This window comes from Oncorhynchus keta, chromosome 10, assembly GCF_023373465.1.
Source record: "Oncorhynchus keta strain PuntledgeMale-10-30-2019 chromosome 10, Oket_V2, whole genome shotgun sequence".
In the NCBI taxonomy this organism is placed as follows: domain Eukaryota; kingdom Metazoa; phylum Chordata; class Actinopteri; order Salmoniformes; family Salmonidae; genus Oncorhynchus; species Oncorhynchus keta.
Window position 1 is genome coordinate 13,305,545 of NC_068430.1, and position 26,329 is coordinate 13,331,873.

Genomic DNA, 26,329 nt, shown 5'->3' on the forward strand with positions numbered 1-26,329 from the left:
TGGGTGAACAGGGAGTACAGGAGAACACTGAGAACGCACCGTTGTGGGGACCCAGTCTTGAGGATCAGTGGAGTGGAGATGTTGTTACCTACCCTCACCACCTGGGGGCGGCCTATCAGGAAGTACCGGACCCAGTTGCACAGGGCGGGGTCGAGAGCCATGGTCTCGAGCTTATTGACAAGTTTGGAGAGTACTATGGTGTTAAATGCTGAGCTGTAATTGATGAACAGCATTCTTACATCGGTATTCCTCTTGTCCAGATGGGTTAGGGCAGTGTGCAGTGTGATGGCGATTGCGTCGTCTGTGGACCTATTGGAGTGGGTTTAGGGTGTCAGGTAGGGTGGAGGTGATATGGTCCTTGACTAGTCTCTCAAAGCACTTCATGATGACGGAAGTGAGTGCTACAGGGCGGTAGTCATTTAGTTCAGTTACCTTAGTTTCTTGGGAACAGGAACAATGGTGGCCCTCTTGAAGCATGTGGGAACAGCAGACTGGGATAAGGATTGATTGAATATGTCTGTAAACACACCAGCCAGCTGGTCTGCGCATGCTCTGAGGATGCAGCCAGGGATGCCGTCTGAGCCTGCAGCCTTGCGAGGGTAAACATGTTTAAATGTTTTACTCGCGTTGGCTACAGCGGAGGAGAGCCAGCAGGTTTTGGTAGCGGGAGCGAGACATCGTGGTTTTTCTTTTATAGTCCGTGATTGACTGTAGACCCTGCCACATACCTCTCGTGGCTGGGCCGTTGAATTGCGACTCCACTTTGTCTCTATACTGACGCTTAGCTTGTTTGATTGCCTTGCGTAGGGAATAGCTACACTGTTTGTATTCGGTCATGTTTCCGGTCACCTTGCCCTGATTTAAAGCAGTGGTTTGCACTTTCAGTTTTGCGTGATTGCTGCCATCAATCCACGGTTTCTGGTTGGGGAATGTTTAAATAGACACTGTGGGTACAACATCACTGATGCACTTGCTAATAAACTCGCTCACCGAATCAGCGTATTCATCAATGATGTTGTTCTCCGCAATTCGGAACATATCCCAGTCCACGTGATCGAAGCAATCTTGAAGCGTGGAATCCGATTGGTCGGACCAGCGTTGAACAGACCTGAGCGCGGGAGCTTCTTGTTTTAGTCACTGTCTGTAGGCTGGCAGCAACCAAATGGAGTCGTGGTCAGCTTTTCCAAAGGGAGGGCGGGGGAGGGCCTTATATACTTCGCGGAAGTTAGAATAACAATGGTCTAGGGTTTTGCCAGCCAGCCCTGGTAGCACAATCGATATGCTGATAGAATTTAGGGAGCCTTGTTTTCAGATGAGCCTTGTTAAAATCCCCAGCTACAATAAATGCACCCAGGATATGTGGTTTCCAGTTTACATAGAGTCGAATGAAGTTCTTTCAGGGCCATGGATGTGTCTTCTTGGGGGGGATATACACAACTGTGAATATGATCGAAGAGAATTGTCTTGGTAGATAATGCAGTCGGCATTTGATTGTGAGGAATTCTAAGTCAGGTGAACGAAAGGACGTGAGTTCCTGTATGCTATTATGATCACACCATGTCTCGTTAATCTAAAGGCATACACCCCCGCCCTTCTTCTTACCAGAGATATGCTTATTTCTGTCGGCGTGATGCGTGAAGAACCCAGGTGACTGTACCAACTCAGATAGCGTGTCTCGAGTGAGCCATGTTTCCGTGAAACGAAGAACGTTACAGTCTCTGATGTCTCTCTGGAATGCTACCCTTGCTCGGATTTCGTCTACCTTGTTATCAAGAGACTGGACATTGGCGATTAGTATACTAGGGAGCGGTGCATGATGTGCCCGTCTATGGAGCCTGACCAGAAGACGCTCCGTCTGCCCCTTCTACGGCGCCGTTGTTTTGGGTCGCCGGCTGGGATCCGATCCATTGTCCTGGGTGGTAGGCCAAACAGAGGATCCGCTTCGGGAAAGTTGTATTCCTATGGTAATGTTGGTGAGTTGACTTTGCTATTACATCCAATAGTTCCTCCCGGCTGTATGTAATAAAACCTAAGATTTTCTGGGGTAACATTGTAAGAAATAACATAAAAAAACAAAATACTGCATAGTTTCCTAGGAACGCGAAGTGAGGCGGCCATCTCTGTCGGCGCTGGAAGTACGATAGAAAGGTGGGGGTGTTCAATTAATTTGGAAGCTTTCAAAAAAACATTTACCACTGTAAAATGTATTTAGCACTGCATTTTAAAGACATAGGAGAATAGTTAAATTAGCATGATTTAGAGACCCCTCCAAGTTTGACTTTTGTTGCATTTAGGGGAGCTGATCCCCCTAGCCCCCTCCTATTTTTATTTTGCACCTTGACTCTGAGGCAATGCAGTAGAACAATGCAGTAGAACAATGCAGTAGAATTTGTAGAGTAAATTAGTGTGCAGCATTAAATAGAAATACATGGCCTTTCACACCTCTTTCACTGTCATGATTGAGTGGATACAGAAAAAATGTCTGTCATGTTAATGTTCTGAGAAGTGCTATTGTCTTGTGCAATTACACTGTCTGATCCTTTTCAGCATCACTGAATTGAAAATAAGCATCTCTGCAGCACTCAGCATTTCAAACAATTTAAGGTTACACCTGGGTTCATATCAGCTTACATCAGCTCAAACTGATATAGCCTAGCTATCTCCTTAAAAACCAGTTTAGATGGACTTCACCACCATTTTGCAAATAGCTGTGACAAGCACCTTTCCATAGCATTCATCCATCCTCCTTAGTATTTAGCCTCACAACAGACACACCCTTAGTCTGACAGAGCATTAGTCTGACAGAGCATGAATAATTATTTATTTACTTTTAACCCTACAAAGCCTGCTGATATATTGGATCTTTACAGTAAAAAGAATGATTATGGAAATGGTGAATGTGATCTAAAGGAGATTATAAACTGGGAGGGTCGAGCCCTGAGTGCTGTTTGGCTGAAAGACGTGGTGTATCCGACTGTATACCATGGGTATGACGAAAAATGGCTATGTACTTCTCTAATTACGTGGTAATCAGCAATAAGGCACCTCGGGGGTTTGTGGTATATGGCCAATATACCACGGCTAAGGGCACTCCACCCTGCATCGCACATAAGAACAGCCCTTTGCCCTGGTATATTGGCCATATACCACACCCTTATTGGTTAATTCTAGCTAGCCTTATAGTTTTGATATTATTTCCACTCATGGCATGTATAGTCAAAGAAGGTAACATTGAAATGTATTTGCCAATTTAATCTAGGATGCCATTTGATTTAATATCATCCTAACCATAAAATGTATGTACTTCATGTCATCAATCACTTTTCACAAACTCAGAGCACCAGTGCCATGTACCTACTGTCAAGATGTGATCTACTGTCAGTGCCTCCATCATAGAGCTATAAGGAAAACATCCATCTCTTTGTAGTGGCAGACACCAAAGTGGTTAGATGCTAGTGACCTTCATATCGGCCCAAAACAGGAAGCTGAGGCAGCCAGCAAACCAAATAGCAGACATGCATGCAGGCAGGCAGGCTACGCACCACATCTGCTGAGGAAATACATGCTAAAGTGATTGACAGGTCCCTGGTGCCCTGCATTGCAGTGATCTGTGAGAGGGAGGGCAATCCACCTCACTCACACACAGACAGATACAACGCTAAAGCAGATCTCAATGGAAAGACCACAGACATTATGAATGTCATATAAATCTCCACAACTCTTCACCTACTGTTTAAATTATTACTTTTCCGTAAAAAAATAAAAATGAGGGAGCAGAATAATTAACAGATTGCTAAATTCATCTGTTCAGTGCTCTCGGGTCTAAGACAGACAGGATGAAGGTGTATAGATTAGTTAATCAAGACTTATGTGACAGTTCGACCCTTTAAGGGCCATTCAATAGATTAGCTTGTTCACTGAGAAGAAGATAGAATGTCAGTGAAAGGCCTTTAAATTGTTTCCCACAGCAAACAGCCCACTCCAACTCTACAAACACCCCACTCCAACTCTACAAACACCCCACTCCAACTCTACAAACACCCCACTCCAACTCTACAAACACCCCACTCCAACTCTTCAAACACCCCACTCCAACTCTACAAACACCCCACTCCAACTCTACAAACACCCCACTCCAACTCTACAAACACCCCACTCCAACTCTACAAACAGCCCACTCCAACTCTACAAACAGCCCACTCCAACTCTACAAACAGCCCACTCCAACTCTACAAACACCCCACTCCAACTCTACAAACACCCCACTCCAACTCTACAAACACCCCACTCCAACTCTACAAACACCCCACTCCAACTCTACAAACACCCCACTCCAACTCTACAAACACCCCACCCCAACTCTACAAACAGCCCACTCCAACTCTACAAACACCCCACTCCAACTCTACAAACACCCCACTCCAACTCTACAAACACCCCACTCCAACTCTACAAACACCCCACTCCAACTCTACAAACACCCCACTCCAACTCTACAAACACCCCACTCCAACTCTACAAACACCCCACTCCAACTCTACAAACACCCCACTCCAACTCTACAAACACCCCACTCCAACTCTACAAACACCCCACTCCAACTCTACAAACAGCCCACTCCAACTCTACAAACAGCCCACTCCAACTCTACAAACACCCCACTCCAACTCTACAAACACCCCACTCCAACTCTACAAACAGCCCACTCCAACTCTACAAACACTCCACTCCAACTCTACAAACACCCCACTCCAACTCTACAAACACCCCACTCCAACTCTACAAACACCCCACTCCAACTCTACAAACACCCCACTCCAACTCTACAAACACCCCACTCCAACTCTACAAACAGCCCACTCCAACTCTACAAACACCCCACTCCAACTCTACAAACACCCCACTCCAACTCTACAAACACCCCACTCCAACTCTACAAACAGCCCACTCCAACTCTACAAACAGCCCACTCCAACTCCACAAACAGCCCAGAGGATAGGAAATAGGACACTAGCATTTGGTTATCGCACAATATAATGGTACCTTCTTCCAAACTCGATGAGAGCAAGGGTTGAGAAATCCTACAGCAAAATAAATCCCATCACTTTCATCTATTTCATCTGTGTGTACACACTCTTCCATTATCAATTTTCTCCAGTGCCATGAGAGTGTTTAAAATGTTATCCTAGTGGAACAGCATGACCAGATAGGTTTGCCCAGTGGTGGAAAAAGTACCCAATTGTAGAAATAGAAAATCAGTCAAGTCAAAGGCACCCAATAAAATACTACTTGAGTAAAAGTCTAAAAGTATTTGGTTTTAAATATAATTAAGTATCAAAATGAAATGTAATTACTCAAATAAGCTTACATTAAGTATCCAAAGTAAAAGTATAAATCATTTAAAATTCCTTATATGAAGCAAATCAGATGGCACCATTTTCTTTTTCTTTTTATTCATAGATAGCCAGGGGAACACTCCAACACTCAGACATCATTTACCTATAGCCAGGGGAACACTCCAACACTCAGACATCATTTACCTATAGCCAGGGGAACACTCCAACACTCAGACATCATTTACCTATAGCCAGGGGAACACTCCAACACTCAGACATCATTTACCTATAGCCAGGGGAACACTCCAACACTCAGACATCATTTACCTATAGCCAGGGGAACACTCCAACACTCAGACATCATTTACCTATAGCCAGGGGAACACTCCAACACTCAGACATCATTTACCTATAGCCAGGGGAACACTCCAACACTCAGACATCATTTACCTATAGCCAGGGGAACACTCCAACACTCAGACATCATTTACCTATAGCCAGGGGAACACTCCAACACTCAGACATCATTTACCTATAGCCAGGGGAACACTCCAACACTCAGACATCATTTATCTATAGCCAGGGGTACACTCCAACACTCAGACATCATTTACCTATAGCCAGGGGAACACTCCAACACTCAGACATCATTTACCTATAGCCAGGGGAACACTCCAACACTCAGACATCATTTACCTATAGCCAGGGGAACACTCCAACACTCAGACATCATTTACCTATAGCCAGGGGAACACTCCAACACTCAGACATCATTTACCTATAGCCAGGGTAACACTCCAACACTCAGACATCATTTACCTATAGCCAGGGGAACACTCCAACACTCAGACATCATTTACCTATAGCCAGGGGAACACTCCAACACTCAGACATCATTTACCTATAGCCAGGGGAACACTCCAACACTCAGACATCATTTACAAACGAAGCATGTTTGTTTAGTGAATCCACCAGATCAGAGGCAGTAGGGATGACCAGGGATGTTCTCTTGATAGGTGTGTGAATGGACCATTTTCCTGCCCTACTAAGCATTCAAAATGTAACCTTTAAATTAGTAGTTTTGGGTGTCAAGTAAAATGTATGGAGTAAAACATACATTACTCTCTTGAGGAATGTAGTGAAGTAAACGTAAAAGTAGTAGTAGTAGTTTAAAGTATTTTTATTTAATTACTTTACACCACTGGGTTTGCCGCACCCATTATACCCTACATACCTATTTCACCACTACTCTATGGCAGTGAATTCTATTGTCACAGTCATGGAGGGCTTGCATGACTGTTCACATCCAATGGGCTCTATGGCAGCGTTTCCCAAACTCGGTCCTCGCGACCCCAAGGAGTGCACGTTTTGTTTTTTGCCGTAACACTACACAACTGATTCAAATGATCAAAGCTTGATGATTAGTTGATTATTTGAATTAGATGTGTGGTGTTATAGGGCACCCCGAGGACCAAGTCGGGGAACCCTGCTCTATGGCGACCGTGACGTAGCAAAACTGCAACACTTTGTTGTTTACTTCTGGCGAAGACGTGCAAAACTCTGAGAATCACTTTTAGTAAATACGGAAGTAACGTTCTGCAACAAGCCAATTACTGCAATAGTTAATGGATGCTGCCTCCGCCCCGTCAGCTAGTTCTCTCGCAGTAGTCGTAAAAACCCAGAGCTCTGCTTACCAACCTGACCTGCTGTCCTCGTGGACTTGGTTATTGGAGGAATTCATATTGAATCTGCCATACAGAACGAGTCAAATCTCCCTTAGTTATGTTCATGTGCACTTATTCTCCAGCCCCCTTTATGCATAACAGCATGTCCACATTACTATATTCCTCTTGAATAAGTTGAATCCTGGCAATTGTCGATTGCTATTGAGGTTCCTTCCGCTTGCTTGTCCATTAGAGTTGCACTCTGTACAATAGAGGTAATATAGTGGGAGAACCAGTCTATCTCCAGCTCTTATGATGAGTTGTTCCGGTAATTGAGTGAGGTTGCATTACACAAACTGACTTCATAAATAAGTCTATTATGACATCCAGAGGACTATTGTACCACCGAATCAGAATGAAGTCATAGGATGTGTCCCACAAATAGAGACTATATTAACGAATCAAAACAGTCCTTTCATTATTCCTGTAATGAGCAGTGGGTTACTGCTGAATTATGCAGACTATGAATGCACAAGACCATGAATAAATGTATCTGTCCAATAAGGAGGGCTATTGTAGTATACCATACAGTAGGGAAGGGGAATTGTCTCAAAGAAAGACATGTTCTGTAATGAATGTTTTGACCTGGAATAAGGAGAAGTGTGCTGGACCATAGAATTAGAATGCTATCTGTATGTGCTGGACACTCATAGACGATTGGCTACCCCTTATAGTCTGTTACATCAATGAAGAAAATCCCTCCTGCAAACAGCTTGCCTCTGCACATTTATTTGTTGTCGTTTCAGTCAAGCTGCCCTTTATTGTAAACATTCAGAGGTAATCACCTGTAGCTTTAATTCCCAGCGCCACAAAGAGAAATAGTTTTGTGTGTGTGTGTTATAATATTTGCTCTCATGGGCTGTTTGATATTATATGGGAAGGCGAGTCATGACTCGTATATGATAGTTCATCCTGTCTGAAATTCTGCCTGGTTTTACCATTCATGAAACAAAGTTATTCGTTCATTGCAATGCTGTCTCATGAGGGATCATAAAATCCTGTAAAATAGTAAATCCTGTAAAATAATAAATAATTCATTAAGCAGATGTTTTAAATGACATTTCCTCATTTTAAAATAATTACTTCAATGGATTTTAACTAAAATCTCCATTCCTTAGAAAATCTAGGAGGGTGAGAATTGAGTGCATTTCTGAAAATGTGTCACAGGTGGTTGCTATGCAACCAAATGCATGATTGTAAACACACATACACACACAATGGACTCACAATGTTCACAATGTGATTGTTTACTGACACTGTTTACTTGGTTCTAAGCGTGACTGGCACAAGAGGTCAACCTCCCGTCATATAAACTAATGAAGCATGGCCATGAAGTCGGATCAGCAAATATGTATCCATTAAGTTGAGATAGGGGATGTCAACAAAATATATCTCTACGGGTGTGTTTCGTCAATTTAATCTGGAGTGCCAGTGCTCTGGGCGTTCGTAAATTCATCAGTTATTCTGCGCTCTGGCACATTCAGATGAGAGTGCTCTGAAGTTGGAATAGATAGCCAGAGTGAATCTACAAACACACCTATATTGCCTAGCTGGGATGTCAACAAAATACAGACTTCTTTGATATTGGCTAGCTGGAATGTTCATTGACTGGCTTGTTCATAAAACCTCTTGATATCAATAACGGCCATTCAGGTACATATTGAAATGCTATAGAAATGAAGCAAAACAGCAAGTATGATTATTGGAGTCAACAATTGTCTTGTTTGAATCAGTCTCTAGGCTATATGATTCAGGACAGAGCTCACTAACATTAGACTTTAACGCCCTTGGAGCCATCTCTAGATCCAGTCAAAGCAATGGCCTAATGTTCTCAAACCATCCAGTACCATCTTAAATTACTGTCCAGAGAAGAGCTGACCCTTTCAGAAGCCTGCAGAGAAAAATACACCCCAAAATGAGCATCCTATGACACAACAGTGACGGTCTGGCACTGAGGTCTCTACATCCAAGATGTCCGACCATTGTTTTCAACGTAATCTACAGTACTCACACTCGCAAAAGCAGATTCATGGACTGTCTATATCCGGGTTGCATCCGGTTTACATGGCCCAACTTCACATGAGCATTAGCACACAATGCATACAGGGATCAGTGTGAGCAACGACAACATCACACCATCCGAAAACATGGCAGACATTGAAAGAATATAGAATGTTAATATAATGGGCTGTGAGTGATGGAGACAAACAAATCAGCCTCAGCGACAAATATTTGAATAACTCAATGGTTGTTTTGTTTTGTGCACGAAGGTGGTGACTAAAGTCTCTTTCTTATGAGTTAGAAATGTTCTAATCTAACTTCTCTATAGAACCCCACAGTGGAGGTGTCATAATTACCCCTAAAATCTTGAGATCAGGGAAATAGTTCCAATAATTTTTCCAATAGGGGATTTTAGAAACACTTAAAACAATGGCTGTGTTTCATTTATGCTTACCCTGGCGTGATGTTTTGATAACCGTGTAAATCTCTCTCAGACAAGGTGACTTTCAATATATTTTGCTCTATTTACTCTCAGATTCGAAAACGCTAATTAGCATCAAAGTAGGCATCATGCAAAACTACAAATCTCTGCTAGTTTCTGCAAGTCATCTCTCGCTGACACCTTTGCTAGCAGGTACAGTGTTTCCTCCTTTAAAAGTTGCGATCTATCACCGCGTGACTTAGAGGTACTCAGCGCCACGCCTTTATTGCTCCAGACCACCACAAGGGGGAGTTAGAGAACTCCTTATGCTTTTGGGTCCCAACGTTTTTATATGACCAATCATATTGAGTGGTTACAATGACAAAATTGACGTGAACCAACCGTCCCTGGTGACTTTCTTCAGCAAAGATGGCTGACAAAACATTACAGAGGAAGCAAATGTAAGTACTTATAACATCATAACAAGTCAAGCAAAAAAATTACAATTGAGAGGAATATGTTAGTTAATGCAGAGAAAAACATATGCATATTTTTTTGTCATAAAGTTAATTCGTGAAAATTGCTATTTAGCAAGTTGTTTTTCAGTCATATCCAATACCAGGTGTATCAAACTCCATTATTTGAATGATGCTGTGTCTGCATGTATGTATTACAACTATACACTTCAACAGTGTTTACCACTCCTGCTTCTGGGACATCAATGATTGCACATTGTAAGAATGCAATAGACTAGAAACTTGATTTAAGTAAAGGCTGATTTGTAATTCATATATACAGAATAAAAAACAGTACATCCTCCCAGCACGCCCACAATCGTGCTGAATGACGCGTGGAAGAGAGCGAGGAACGAAATGGGAGTAACAATCCAGGCTATTTGCTCTGAGAACAGCATAATAATTTAATTAAACAAGTGAAGTCCAGCACGCTATCGATTGTGCCCAAATGTATCAATTGTGGTTAACGCGATTGTGGCTAAAAACACTTTATCAATTGAAGTTAGAAGCAAAAGCCTACAATTACTTTAGCACCGTTTTGTGCTGCTCTGAGACAAGCATGGGGACTCTGAGAGAAGTCTACTCCTTCCTCCCCACCGGGGATTTGAACCCTGGTCTCTCGTCTGCACGACACAGGGATTTTTTTTTAGCTAAATAGCCTAGTACTGTACTTCTGACCGTCACGTGGTACAGCGCCATATTTTACGTTCCATCCTAACAGAAACCTAGAGGGTTTTTCGGTTTTCATTGAAAAGAAACGCCATAATATTAATCAAATGAATTAAGCAAGGACCAGTCAAAAGATGGGACACACCTACTCATTCCATGATTTTTCTGTATTTACAATTTTCTACATTGTAGAATAATAGTGAAGACATCACAACTATGAAATAACACCGGTCTCCCGCATGCCCTGCATTCTGTAGTACAGACATGGCCTGCTCTCCCTTAAGTAAGGAATTAGGCACTGTCCCATGTTTACTACGGTATGTATTGTAGACTGCACAATAGCCTAATAAACAAATAAATACATTTTGTTAATAAAATAATGATAAAAAATACTCTTTCAGAATGAAAATGTTTATTTAGTTATGGATCCGTAATGAATTACTGTGGGAATAAATATCACTGATCTACAGAAATATTGTAACAAAGTTGTCTAATGAAGGTAAATAATTTAGAATCCTCCAATCCTGTAGTCACGTTGTACAGCGCCATATTTTCCATTCCATCCTAATGGAAACCGTGAGGGTTTGTTTTTCATTTTTCTCTGAATAGAAACACCATAATATTATTCAAATTAATTAAGCCAAATTTCTTAAAATCAATCCCATATACTATGTTATTATAAAAAAGGATTTCAATTCTCTGGTAATGCCAATACGGAATACTATCAAATGCTTCTCAAAGATCCCCTCTGATGGTCAAACTATCAATAACTTGCATAACAGAAAAAATGGCTGACAATTAAATTACTTTCCACAGAATGCTGCGGCAGCACACAAAGTGTGCTGCAGTATGACGCAACTTTTGAAGGAGGAATTTAAAACTTGCACAAGACAGTTCACAGAATTGTCCATTTTGAGAAACTTTGCCAATGTATTAATTACTACATTTAGGTAATGTTAGATAGTTAATCCAGAGATTCTTACCTTTGCCTCGATTCGGCAGTCTCGTCCAGATCATCATGGCATTTTGTAATTCCTTTTGATAGCCCCATTAGCACATTAGAAGGAAATATATTGATAAAACTCACCTTGTCCTAGAGAGATTTACACGGTTATGAAAAATGTACGCCAGGGTAAATCTGTACGAAATGCAGCCCTTATTTTAAGTGTTTCTAAAATCCCTTATGGGAAAAAATTATGTTGGAAAAATTATTGGAACCATTTCCCTGTTTGACTGCTTTATGGGTATTATGACTCATACTGTGGAACTCTATGTGGCCGTCTATAGAAATTGTCATTCTGGGCCTTGTGTCAGTTAAACTGCAGTATCGAAGCAAGACTTTAGGAACAGTAGAAACCGTGCTTCTAGACTGGATCCCTGGTCCCTTGGGATGTGGTACTTGAAATTGGCAATCTAATAAAGCCAGCGGCACAATTTAAAATGAGGTCAACAATTCAGCGGCTGATTCACAAACTAGAGTACAGTGGGATGTATGACAGTCAAGGTTTGAGTTGGATATTTGGTTCTTGGTCTTAAGCTAAAACTGATGTGCTATTGTTTCTGATCAATGTCAACGTCAATTAACCAATTAACTCAACACACTAATCAAATGTACTCATTTGGGATAATGAGATGCATAGCCAGAGGCCAATAAATATATTTCACAGGAAGTAATCCAGTGATCAAACTATACCTCTGGTCAGTGTAAAACCTGTCAGAAACATTACACTGCACTGTATGTTTGAGAAAAATAAAGCTATTCTGTTCAAAATGTGCTGTATTCAGTCAATGACATTCACACATTATATCATGCTACTCTATCTTCTTTATACACCTGGTTGAAAACAAAGAGCTTATAGTTTTACTGAGATACCTAGAGTACCAGAGAAGCCCAGCCACTCCTGGCTATTTTACTTCCCATATAGACAGTGTGGGCACCATCTGTCTATGGCCACGGATGAATGGAGCTGGAAGGAGTCTAAATATGTCTCACAGGGAACTTAAAATCAATTCAATATGGCTCAGTTTATTTCCCAGGTCCTATTTTCTGGAACCATTCACATATATCTCTGCATGGAGCATAAAGAGAGCTGCAGGATCACTGAGGGCCTAGCTGGTTGGTCAACCCACTGCAGCAGACTAGAGCTGAGACGGAATAGAACTCAGGAAACAACCTTATACACACAATCAATGACATCATGCTTCACACGCCAGAGAACAGCCCGTAGGATATTAGAAACAATAGCCTAAACGCATTGCAAACAATGGAGGTATTGTCCACCACCACCTGCAGTAACTGATCAAAACCTATGCTTCACAAGAATCAGGATACGGCTTTAAAACAAATGCTAAATCTGGGGCAGCATTCAAGAGAAAGCTTTTCAAGTGCATACAATATGAACACTGAGAGACGGTATACAACCCCTGGAGTTCATCTCAATCGATACCCAGCAAGATTAGCTCCATTCAGGGACAATGAGGACTGCAGTAGCAAGCAGGTGTTAGTGACAGCTGTAGTAAGGGGGCGTGCTGATGGGGAGAGGCATCGAGAGGAGAGAGGGGCGTTTTTGTTTTGTGCTGTAGAGAGCAACAGACACACAGCCAGGCTCGACAGGCAGGTAGAGGTCTGCAGGACAGAAAAAGTTGGTTTTACTCACCCAGCATCTGGCTGAAGAGAAGTTGCTCCAGGTCACCCAGGACAGTCACTACCAGCTCTGGATCCACCTTGAGGAAGGAGGATTGGCTCCCATCCCCTTGGCTCTTGGCCTCTGACTCCACAGAAGCTCCCACTGCCTGCTTCTTGCTGGCAGCCTTGGCCTTGCTGGAGAGGATCTCATCATCAGATTTTCCGTCCTCAGGGGCTTTACTCAGGGGCTTCACCTCTGCATACGGCGCCCGGGGGATCCGGCTCTGACTGGGTCTGACCAGACCAGAAGAAGCCGCCAATGGGCTGAAGGTTTTGGGTTTGCCCTGGAAGAGAGAGTGCTCTGACTTGGAGAGGTTGCGTGAGAGTGGCGCACCCCCTCGTCCGCCACCGCCACCCCCTCCTGCCAGCTTGGGCTTGCCTGCCTTGAGGGGTCCTGCTCCAGGTTTGGCCATGTCATCACACCACTTGGGCTCGTAGAGGTGTATCTTTTTCTCTGCATCGGTGAGCACGGCCAGGTTGGTCATGGATCTCTGCTTGCGGAGGTTGGAGGACACTGGAAGCCGCCCCTCAGAGCTACCTGCACGGTACACCCTCAGTTCCCCTCGTTGGGCGCTCTGGGGCACCCCCGACTTGCCCCTCTTGGCTGCCATGCCAACAGCTTTGCCCTCGGCTTGGCCGTACGTTTTGGTGCTTTCCGCCCTTTCCATCTTTAAGTCTCCTTCTCTGCCTCCTTTCACACTACTTCTGAGCATGCCTCCTGCATGAGAGCATTTCAAAAAGCATCAGCAAGGAGAGAGAAAAATAGTCTTCCTTTCAGTCCCCTTATCCTTTCAGGAGAAAACAAGAAAAGGCTAACAAGGCACAGTCCTTGGATTTTTGCTCTTCTTTGCAGACAGATTATTCATTTTTTCCTCTCCTCATTCCCTCTGCCTCTCTCTGTCTGCCTGACAGACTGCTGCAGCAGCTGTTGCAGTGCTGCTCAGGCTCTCCTTTCTCTTCTTTTTTCCCTGTCCTCTCTCTCTCTCTCTCTCTCTCTCTCTCTCTCTCTCTCTCTCTCTCTCTCTCTCTCTCTCTCTCTCTCCGTCCTCCCTGGCTCTGTTTTCTACTCCTCCTTTCAGCAGACCCTCCTGCCGCTGAAGCGCACAACAGCAGAATGACAATAGCACCAGACGCAACCACAATCCCTCCTCCTTCCTCTGCCTGTCATCTATCCTCCTCCTCCTCCTCCTCCTCCTCCTACTCCCTTTCTCCATCCCTCCTCCCTTACTCCTCCTCTGTTGCATTTAAAGATGCTTCGCTCTGCCTCAGCAGAATGTGTGAAATGTAAGGGGGTGATGAGAAATGATAAACATGACATTTTTAAAAAACTGGACAGCATTATTTTGATCACAGGCTTGTTATCACATGCTCTCGTCTCTCTCTCTCTAACCCTTTGTTCTTCCCACCTCCCTTTCTTCAGGCACGCTCTTCGCACACACAATTATGCATGATTTACTGGTGTGGAAATGTGGAAATGGTGAGGAAATCTGTGTCCAAAAGCTCTCAACAACTGGAACATCCAGCTTATCTGTGTATCCTGTCTGAGCTGCCTTATTGCCTAACCCTTGTTTAATCAAAATAAATCATATATTTAAATCTACTGAGTGTTATCAGCTTTTTACTTAAATGGAACACTAGTCTAATGATGTTTCCATGATATAATAGCAATGCTGTCCGATAGGTTTCACAGTGCATCACTACCACATCAGTATCTCCCATACTCTACCAAAATCATATGGAGGTCATCATTTAATATGGACATTACCTGCTTATTCACAAAACAAATTGAATAAATAGATTGATAATATTACACATGTATCAACAATTATTGATGGTAAACAAACAAAACAACGTGCTGATATTTTGGCAGCTGCATACAGTATGGAGGTTTTCAAGTCAGATCCTCTTTCACTATACAGTATCCCGCCTGGATGAGTGTAAATGGGTCTCAGCAGTGTGAAAGAGGACACACCCTATACCACGAGGCAGCACTTTATTTTACACTACAGAAATAACTAGGTAATAGCGTGGTAAAATGGTTTGTTTCTCCGGGATTCAATAAAATAAGCACAACTCGGCACAATCTGATTCAACAATATCCAATTGAATATCAGGTACATACCAGAGGTAATACTATAAGATGTGTTAGCACACTTTGGAAAGAAATGCAGGCAGCATAAGCAGGGAACACCCAGGGAACAGCATCCAAACTAGACTCTTAGTATGCAAGTTAAGTATAGCACTGCAATTACTCAACCAGCATAATTACTGTCTGTTTCATCCCCTCCCCTTAGATTGTGCGTACTTTCATTTACTCTGAATGCTATTTTAGCTCCGCTAATTGTGCTTCTCGATTATTTAATGAATGTATTTATTTTGTCTTGAGACAGGTCTCTAAAATAGATATTTCGAATAGCATAATTTGTATGAATAGTGAATAAATAAAATAACACGGAGTGATGAGCTCTTTTAAGACCCTCCCTTACTGCAGCATCTTTAATGATATTCCACACGCACACATATCTCTCAAGAGAACTCTGCAATGCTCCACAGTACATGTATGCACCATGGAAAATGAGGGCCGCTTCACCAGCCAGGAGGCTTTCTGATCACACATGCCCCGATTCATTAGCCTCTCCACGTTCTATAACAGTAACATAGTACAATATATTTGGCATACATACTCATGATTCTTTTTGCAGACGTATGTATGTCCATAGTATGTGTGTATGATGACTCTTCACAATTGTGCTTCTTGTGTTTGAGAAATCAAGGAAGCATTTCTAGGTTGTGCTCAATTGTTCTTATCCAGGATAACCAATCAACTACTGGTAAAAACACTGCATGACCTGGTTTTCTTTGCTTTGATGCAACTGACCAGTTTGTTACAATGCCTTGAGGGCCCTTTCCCACTCTGCTCTCCCACTGTGCCTACACGCTCCACTGGCCTGATATGTAGGTCCCGGGGCGCCTGGGGTTCTTCTGAGACCCATGAAGTCATTTGATGGGTCTTAGCGAGGTGGCCTGAAAACAATGTAACGTCTTGTTCTGGCTCGTCAAAAGCAATACCCCCACGCTCCAGTCCATTGATGATGACCTCACTCCTCACTCCCAAGCTGCTCTGACAAGCTTGGTTCCTGTTGTGTAGACATTGTGGATGGGACTAAGTTGATTACCACATGAAAGTATTTTTTATGTGAACATATTTGTAATATGTAGACGGAAAAAAAATGCAATTACATCAAGTCCATTCAGCAACACTGGTGCATCACCAACATATGAACTGTGCATGAGTCCTCGTAAAGAGAAAGTTGGCACCTAAGTAATTTCCTGATTGTTCTGGACATTGTAACATGTTTGAGTGCTGGGCTAATGAACTAAGACATTGTAACATGTCTGAGTGCTGGGTTAATGAACTAAGACATTGTAACATATCTGAGTGCTGGGTTAATGAACTAAGACATTGTAACATATCTGAGTGCTGGGTTAATGAACTAAGACATTGTAACATATCTGAGTGCTGGGTTAATGAACTAAGACATTGTAACATATCTGAGTGCTGGGCTAATGAACTAAGACATTGTAACATATCTGAGTGCTGGGTTAATGAACTAAGACATTGTAACATGTCTGAGTGCTGGGTTAATGAACTAAGACATTGTAACATATCTGAGTGCTGGGTTAATGAACTAAGACATTGTAACATATCTGAGTGCTGGGTTAACATATCTGAGTGCTGGGTTAATGAAGACATTGTAACATGTCTGAGTGCTGGGTTAATGAACTAAGACATTGTAACATGTCTGAGTGCTGGGCTAATGAACTAAGACATTGTAACATATCTGAGTGCTGGGTTAATGAACTAAGACATTGTAACATGTCTGAGTGCTGGGTTAATGAACTAAGACATTGTAACATATCTGAGTGCTGGGTTAATGAACTAAGACATTGTAACATGTCTGAGTGCTGGGTTAATGAACTAAGACATTGTAACATGTCTGAGTGCTGGGTTAATGAACTAAGACATTGTAACATGTCTGAGTGCTGGGTTAATGAACTAAGACATTGTAACATGTCTGAGTGCTGGGTTAATGAACTAAGACATTGTAACATGTCTGAGTGCTGGGTTAATGAACTAAGACATTGTAACATGTCTGAGTGCTGGGTTAATGAACTAAGACATTGTAACATGTCTGAGTGCTGGGTTAATGAACTAAGACATTGTAACATGTCTGAGTGCTGGGTTAATGAACTAAGACATTGTAACATGTCTGAGTGCTGGGTTAATGAACTAAGACATTGTAACATGTCTGAGTGCTGGGTTAATGAACTAAGACATTGTAACATATCTGAGTGCTGGGTTAATGAACTAAGACATTGTAACATATCTGAGTGCTGGGCTAATGAACTAAGACATTGTAACATATCTGAGTGCTGGGCTAATGAACTAAGACATTGTAACATATCTGAGTGCTGGGCTAATGAACTAAGACGGTGCTTAGAAAACTTTTTATAGTCCCATACCCCTTCAAACATTCAACCTCCAGCTGTGTACCCCCTATTGCACCAGGGTCAGCGCACTCTCAAATGTTGTTTTCAGCCATCATTGTAAGCCTGCCACACACACACACTATAAGATACATTTATTAAACATAAGAATGAGTGTGAGTTTTTGTCACAACCCGGCTCGTGGGAAGTGACCAGGGCACAAATAATAGAATAATAATCAATAATGTTGATCTTTATTTTGCCATCTTACATATAAAACCTTATTTGAATAACTCACAACAGGTTAATTAGAAGAGTGTGCTTGAAATGATTCACATAACTCTGCAATGTTGGGTTGTATTGGAGAGAGTCTCAGTCTTAAATCATTTTCCAAACACAGTCTGTGCCTGTATTTCGTTTTCCTGCTAGTGAGGGACGAGAATCCACTCTCACATAAGTACTTGGTTGCAAAGGGCATCAGTGTCTTAACAGTGCTATTTTCAAGGCAAGAAACTCTGAGCGCCGCCCTATCCCGAAATATGGCAGTGGCTTCTGATTAAATTCAATTTTCACAAAACCGCTTGTTGCAATTTCAATGAGACTCTCTTGTTCAGATATCGGTAAGTGGACTGGAGGCAGGGCATGAAAGGGAAAGGGGTGTCGGGAAAGTACCTGCGTAATTGCGCACCCAGCTCACTCAGGTGCTTCGCTTTATTATGTTTTACATTGTCCGTAAGCTTGAGTTCATTTGCACACAAAAAAATCATACAATGATGGAGAGACCTGTGTGTTGTTCTTGTTAATGCAGACAGAGAAGGGCTCCAACTTCTTAATCATAGCCTCAATTTTGTCCCGCACATTGAATAGATTTGTGCAGAGTATCTGTAATCCTAGATTCAGATCAATCAGGCGAGAAAAAACATTGCCCAGATAGGCCAGTCGTGTGAGAAACTCGTCATCATGCAAGCGGCAGACAAGTGAAAATTATTGTCAGAAAAGGAAACTTTAAGCTCATCTCTCAATGAAAAAAAAATGTGTCAATACTTCTTGATAACCAGCGCACTTCTGTATGTTGTAAAAATACACGAGAGTTCAGGGGCCTTGCTTTAACAAACTTAACATTTTTAATTGTAGTGTCCAAAACATATTTCAAACTGTCAGGCATTCCCTTGGCAGCAAGAGCCTCTGGGTGGATGCTGCAGTGTACCCAAGTGGCGTCGGGAGCAACTGCTTGCACGAGCGTTACCACTCCACTATGTCTCCCTGTCATGGCTTTTGCCCCGTCAGTACAGATACCAACACATCTTGACCACCAAAGTCCATTTGATGTCACAAAGCTGTCCAGTACTTTATAAATATCCTCTCCTGTTGTGTTGATTTCCAGTGGTTTGCAGAAGAGGATGTCTTCCTTAATTGACCCCCCATAAACGTAATGGACATATACCAGGAGCTGTGCCAGGCCCGCCACGTCTGTTGACTCATCCAGCTGTAACGCATAGAATTCACTGGCTTGTATGCAAAGCAGTAATTGTTTCAAAACATCTCCTGCCATGTCACTGATGCGTCATGAAAGTCATGATCATGATCTGTGTATGTTTTTTGGGCCTTTTCCCCCAGCATGGTCCCAGCCATATCCGTGGCAGCAGGAAGAATGAAGTGCTTCACAATAGTATGGGGCTTGCCTGTCCCAGCCACTCGGTAGCTCACCATATAAGACGCTTCTAGCCCCTTCTTATTAATGTTATCTGTTTTGCTTTTATACATGTCTTACTAATCGAAAGTCGTCTTAATTCTCGCTCAAAAAACTCCTGTGGCTTATTTTTCAAATTGGCATGTTTTATTTCTAAATGTCTGCGCAAGAGTGAAGGTTTCTCGCGAGAGAGTAACGGTTCATTTGATTGGATGTTAATCATTTGACAAGGCTACCTGTATTTGAAATTGTGTTGTTATTTTGCTGAACAGTAGATGGTTTAATTTTATACCTGGCAGTGACCATTCAGGCGCTAGAAAAAGCTCACCCAACTGTATAGCCCCGTCGGAAAATAGAAATGGACTGTTTGAAAATGTGACAAATATTTTTTTATTAAAAAAATAAATATATATACGTATATATATATTTTAAATTGTAAATCACATTTTTATTTGGCCTACCCCCAACGGCATTGCGCTTACCCCAGTTTGGGAATATCTGAACTAGGACATTGTAACATATCTGAGTGCTGGGTTAATGTACTAGGACATTGTAACATATCTGATATACATTAACCCAGCACTCAGATGTTACAATGTCCTAGTTCTGTTACAATGTCCTACTACATTAACCCAGCACTCAGATGTTACAATGTCCTACTACATTAAACCAGCACTCAGATATGTTACAATGTCCTAGTTCTGTTACAATGTCCTACTACATTAAACCAGCACTCAGATGTTACAATGTCCTAGTTCTGTTACAATGTCCTAGTTCTGTTACAATGTCCTAGTTCTGTTACAATGTCCTAGTTCTGTTACAATGTCCTAGTTATGTTACAATGTCCTACTACATTAAACCAGCACTCAGATATGTTACAATGTCCTAGTTCTGTTACAATGTCCTACTACATTAACCCAGCACTCAGATATGTTACAATGTCCTAGTTCTGTTACAATGTCCTACTACATTAACCCAGCACTCAGATGTTACAATGTCCTAGTTCTGTTACAATGTCCTAGTTCTGTTACAATGTCCTAGTTCTGTTACAATGTCCTACTACATTAACCCAGCACTCAGATGTTACAATGTCCTAGTTCTGTTACAATGTCCTACTACATTAACCCAGCACTCAGATATGTTACAATGTCCTAGTTCTGTTACAATGTCCTACTACATTAACCCAGCACTCAGATGTTACAATGTCCTAGTTCTGTTACAATGTCCTACTACATTAACCCAGCACTCAGATATGTTACAATGTCCTAGTTCTGTTACAATGTCCTACTACATTAACCCAGCACTCAGATGTTACAATGTCCTAGTTCTGTTACAATGTCCTAGTTCTGTTACAATGTCCTAGTTCTGTTACAATGTCCTACTACATTAACCCAGCACTCAGATGTTACAATGTCCTAGTTCTGTTACAATGTCCTACTACATTAAACCAGCACTCAGATATGTTACAATGTCCTAGTTCTGTTACAATGTCCTACTACATTAACCCAGCACTCAGATATGTTACAATGTCCTAGTTCTGTTACAATGTCCTACTACATTAACCCAGCACTATAAAAAAATATCAGATATGTTAGTGCTGAGTTTTGCCCACAAAACTCACAGAAAAGGGTTATTAAGCTAAACAAATGAGGCACATTTGGGCAGTCTTGATACAACATTTTGAACAGAAATACAATGGTTCATTGGATCAGTCTAAAACTTTACACATACACTACACATGGCCTTTCAAATATGATGGTACAAATAAAATATAAAAGAACAGTTGTTTTTTCATTTGTATTTTCTTTTACCAGATCTATTGTGTTCTTCTACATTACTTTCACATTTCCACAATCTTCAAAGTGTTTCCTTTCACATGGTACCAAGAATATGCATATCATTGCTTCACTAGGACATTTCATATCGGAATGCTGGGTAAATGAACGAGGACATTGTAGCTGAATGCTGGGTTAAAACGTATTTGGGAATATGCATATCATTGCCCGAGTTACAGGCATTTAGATTTGGGTATGTCATTTTCAACATTTTGGCAAAAAATGAAACAAAGGGATGGATACTTAAGAGGACATTGTAACTCATAGTGTTTCCTTTCTACCAAGAATATGCATATCAGTGCGAGTTGGGCATTTAGAATGTCATTTTCGGCAAAAAATGAAACAAAGGGATGGATACTAGGACATTGTAACATATCTGAGTGCTGCGTTATTGGACTAGGACATTGTAACATATCTGAGGACTGGGTTATTGAACTAGGACATTGTAACATATCTGAGTGCTAGGAGGGAGACACCCTTCCTCAGGAGAGGCCAGGGTGGACCAGCATCCAGAATCCAGCCGCTGCTTTCCCACACATCTGGAGACTAATCTGACTCTACGATTCACCAGCTGTGTGTGTGTGTGTGTGTGTGTGTGTGTGTGTGTGTGTGTGTGTGTGTGTGTGTGTGTGTGTGTGTGTGTGTGTGTGTGTGTGTGTGTGTGTGTGTGTGTGTGTGTGTGTGTGTGTGTGTGTGTGTGTGTGTGTGTGTGTGTGTGTAAGTAAAGAGGCTATGGGGTGGACAGCTCCACAGCTGCCAATGAACTGGAGAGTCTATGTAATTATTCTGTGACGGCTCAGCTGCTGTGGCAAAACCATGATGATGTTGCAACATATCAAAGATACAAAGGAACGTTCCTGCCCAGTGTGTGTGTGTGTGTGTGTGTGTGTGTGTGTGTGTGTGTGTGTGTGTGTGTGTGTGTGTGTGTGTGTGTGTGTGTGTGTGTGTGTGTGTGTGTGTGTGTGTGTGTGTGTGTGTGTGTGTGTGGTGTCAAAGAAAAGCAGAAGGATCCTTGATGTCCTACCATAAAGATACAACTCCTTTCAAACATTAATGAAATCATTGTGCTGAGTGGAATGTGAGCCCGAGGGTCCAGGATATTGTAAAAACCTGAATAGTAATGTGAGTGCATTTTCTTCTCCCAACTTTCCCCATATGCTGAATATTAGTATATTCCTGCTGAGCTCAATATGCTGGAGACCTGTAGAGGAAGGAAGATGAAAACTACTAAGTCATCTTGCTCGTTTCAAGTCTCACCAAAGTGATTATCTTTCTTCCTTTTTTTAACCTGGGAGTGTTTTGTGTGCTGTCATAGAAATAATAATATTATATTGTTCCTGGACATACCACCATCAATTTCAAAATGTTCACAGGTGTTGTTTCCAAAATGGCTGCCATAGATCAGCTGGTTTAACCTGGTGGTAAGGGTAGGCAACAACACATCTGCCACACTGATCCTCAACACCTGGGCCCGTCAGGGGAGCTAGCTTAGTCCCCTCCTGTACTCCCTGTTCACCCACGACTGAGTGGCCAAGCATGACTCCAACACCATCATTATGTTTCCTGACGACAAGGATGAGACGGCCTATAGGGAGGAGGTCAGAGAACTGGCGGTGTGGTGCCAGGACAACAACCTCTCCCTCAATGTGAGCAAGACAAAGGAGATGATCGAGGGCTATAGGAAAAGGAACGCCAAACAGGCCCCCATTAACATCGACAGGGCTGTAGTGGCGAGAGTTTCAAGTTCCTTGGTACCGGTACCCCGCTTATATAGCCTCGTTATTGTTGTCTAATTTTATTTACTTACTTATTTACTTACATTTTTTAAAACTTTAGTTTATTTTATAAATAGTTTCGATTTCTACTCTATTTCTTGTTGGTTAAGGGCTTGTAATTAAGCATTTCACGGTAAGGTTGTATTCGGCACATGTGACAAATACAATTTGATTTGATGAAACTACACACTGATCACACTTATGAAGCCACATACTGATTATACTGACGAAGCCACACAGAGAACATTCTCAACATGGAATAAACATATATCCTCTCAATAGAGAGCGGACCTCTCTTTACCCCTTTATTATTACTGTCTAAGACACAATTATGGGTTGGAAGAGACCCCAGGGCTGTCCTGAGGGGATGTGAGGCACTCTCTGACAGGAGGCAAAAGTGCGTTCCAGATCAAATCACTGGATCCCTCAGTCCTGCATCTGTCCATTTGGCCCTAAAGACCACTCAACCACTCAACCTCCCACCACCCTCTACTAGGGGAATATAGTGAGGGGCCATCACCCTCTCTCAGAGGAATACAGTGAGGGGCCACCACAGCCTCTCCCAGAGGAATATAGTGAAGGGCCACCCACAGCCTCTCTCAGAGGAATTACAGTGAGCGGCCACCACAGCCTCTCCCAGAAGAATATAGTGAGGGGCCACCACAGCCTCTCCCAGAAGAATATAGTGAGGGGCCACCACAGCCTCTCCCAGAAGAATATAGTGAGGGGCCACCACAGCCTCTCCCAGAAGAATATAGTGAGGGGCCACCACAGCCTCTCCCAGAAGAATATAGTGAGGGGCCACCACAGCCTGCCTCTCCCAGAAGAATATAGTGAGGGGCCACCATAGCCTCTCTCGGTCATTACCATAATTAAGAGACACTACAAAGACTTTATAACTACTCATAAGGCTTTTATAACTACTTACAAGGCTTTTATAGTAAAAGTGGTTTTCTGAGTTCCTTTTCTCATTATATGCACGCTGGGTGTTCCTAAAGAGTACTTAATCAGGGCAACACTTAGACCCCTCTCTCTCCATTACAGGCTCAGAGTGACTTTCGTATTCTCCTTTCATATTCTCCTCTTACTGTAGGTCCATGTTAGTTAAACTATAGGTTGACATTGTGTTTTTTTGTAGACAGGGATGTTTGCATATTGATATTTTTGCAGAATGACTATTCCAATGTCCAATCCTCATGTCCCCTAGCAGTCTGAAAACTTGGTACTAAACATTTTCACAGACATGTCACTGTGAAATGAATCGCTATGTTCCTATTCAACATTTGAAGATGCAAAACATATACATTCTCTGGAAAGAATAAAACAGACAATGGAGTTTAAAGTTAAGATCTTCGAATGGCTTTTTAAACAGTTTTGACATACATTTCACGGCAAGTGTACTCCAGAGATGTAGAAACATTTTGGAAACCGTCGTATGCTGTATGGGTTTTAAGATTGATTTTGACAGTCGGGAAAACATATTTTCCCACATGTGCGTTTACGAAAAACAGTATTTATATAACAGCAGCAGTGAGATGCAGTTGTGACAAACTGCTGGAGGAGATCCTAGGTCCTGATGTATAAAACAGGTGGGGAGTAATGAAGTGTTTACTGTACTGTATGTTGGCAGTCACTGTAGTGAGAACTAGTGAAAGGGGCGGTGCCTACTAACAGTGGAATACTATAACAACCAGTACATATTTGCGTGGCATGCTGTCCTGTTTACTGAAAGACAACTGCTTGTCAATATGTCGTAACTTGCTGTGTTGCCATGACTGACAAAAAGATAGGGTGTGATCTGTTAGCAAAATAAAAGATAGGGTGTGATCTGTTAGCAAAATAAAATATAGGGTGTGATCTGTTAGTAAAATAAAAGATAGGGTGTGATCTGTTAGTAAAATAAAAGATAGGGTGTGATCTGTTAGTAAAATAAAAGATAGTGTGTGATCTGTTAGCAAAATAAAAGATAGTGTGTGATCTGTTAGCAAAATAAAAGATAGGGTGTGATCTGTTAGTAAAATAAATGATAGGGTGTCATCTGTGATATAAAGTAGCTTACCATGGTTGAATCATCTGATAAAAACTCTTAAGGATCGTCCCCTTTTTTTCAATTTTCGCCTAAAATTCGAACTGCCTGTAGCTCAGGCAATGAAGCAAGGATGTGCATATTCATGGTACCATTTGAAAGAAAACACTTTGAAGTTTGTGGAAATGTGAAAGGAATGTAGGATAATATAACACATTAGATCTGATAAAAGATAATAAAAAGAAAGAAAAATGTTTATTTAAAAATAAATTGTACCATTATCTTTGAAATGCAAGAGAAAGGTCATAATGTGTTATTCCAGCCCAGCTGCAATTTATATATTGGCCACTAGATGGCAGCAGTGTATGTGCAAAGGTTCAGATTGATCCAATGAACCATTGCACTTCTGTTCAAAATATTGTGTCAAGACTGCCCAAATGTGCCTCGTTTGTTTTTTAATACATGTTCATGTTGAAAACATGAATTCTCCTCAAACAATAGCATGGTATTATTTCACTGTAATAGCTACTGTAAATTGGACAGTGCAGTTAGATTAACAAGAATTTAAGCTTTCTGCCAATATCAGATATGTCTATGTCCTGGTAAATGTTATTGTTACTTACAACCTCATGCTAATCACATTAGCCTACATTAGCTCAACCGTCCCGCAGGGCACCCACCAATCCTGAAGAAGTTTTAAAACATGGTCAGGGGACAGAATTGATCCTAACCATAGAGTGAAATGTGAATAGATTTCTGTGGAAAATGAACATGGAAAAACAACATTATTGGACAGCATAGTTGGAAACAATCCCACCACCTGCATCCTGCGAAATCCCAATTCAACCTGTGATCACAAGCGACAACAACAAAAGATTGTCTAGAAACATTTTCCAATGGTTTTATGTTTCCTCAAGGATATCAGAGTACAATTGACCATGGTTTCTACTAGTCCTGGTATATGCAAAATCATTACCAAATGTAAGGCTGTTTCTTTGTACATGTGGCCTCGATGCCTCAGATGAGAGCTCCAGATCAGAGTGGATGCATACACTGTAAATACAAAAGTATATGGACACCCCTTCAAATGTGTGGATTTGGTTACTTCAGACACACTCTTCTCAGAAGAGTGGAGGCTGTTATAGCAGCAAAGTGACCAACTC

General features: G+C 41.8%; 1 protein-coding gene and 1 long non-coding RNA gene across 2 annotated transcripts in view; both read right to left on the reverse strand.

Moving 5' to 3' along the window:
- The window catches only part of LOC118389616 (neuron navigator 1-like), a 145,046-nt gene extending 130,280 nt beyond the window's left edge, over positions 1-14,766 (reverse strand). The window contains exon 1 of the mRNA XM_052526526.1: positions 13,324-14,766. Within this exon, the coding sequence (XP_052382486.1) occupies positions 13,324-14,065 (742 nt within the window). The 5' untranslated portion in view covers positions 14,066-14,766. The remainder of the gene's footprint in view (positions 1-13,323) is intronic.
- On the reverse strand, positions 5,257-6,370 carry LOC127932124 (uncharacterized). The gene is made up of 3 exons (XR_008144163.1): positions 6,156-6,370; positions 5,951-6,114; positions 5,257-5,868 (listed from the first exon to the last, which is right to left on the reverse strand). It is a non-coding gene; the product is annotated as an uncharacterized LOC127932124 (long non-coding RNA).
- Positions 14,767-26,329: the final 11,563 nt, after the last annotated feature.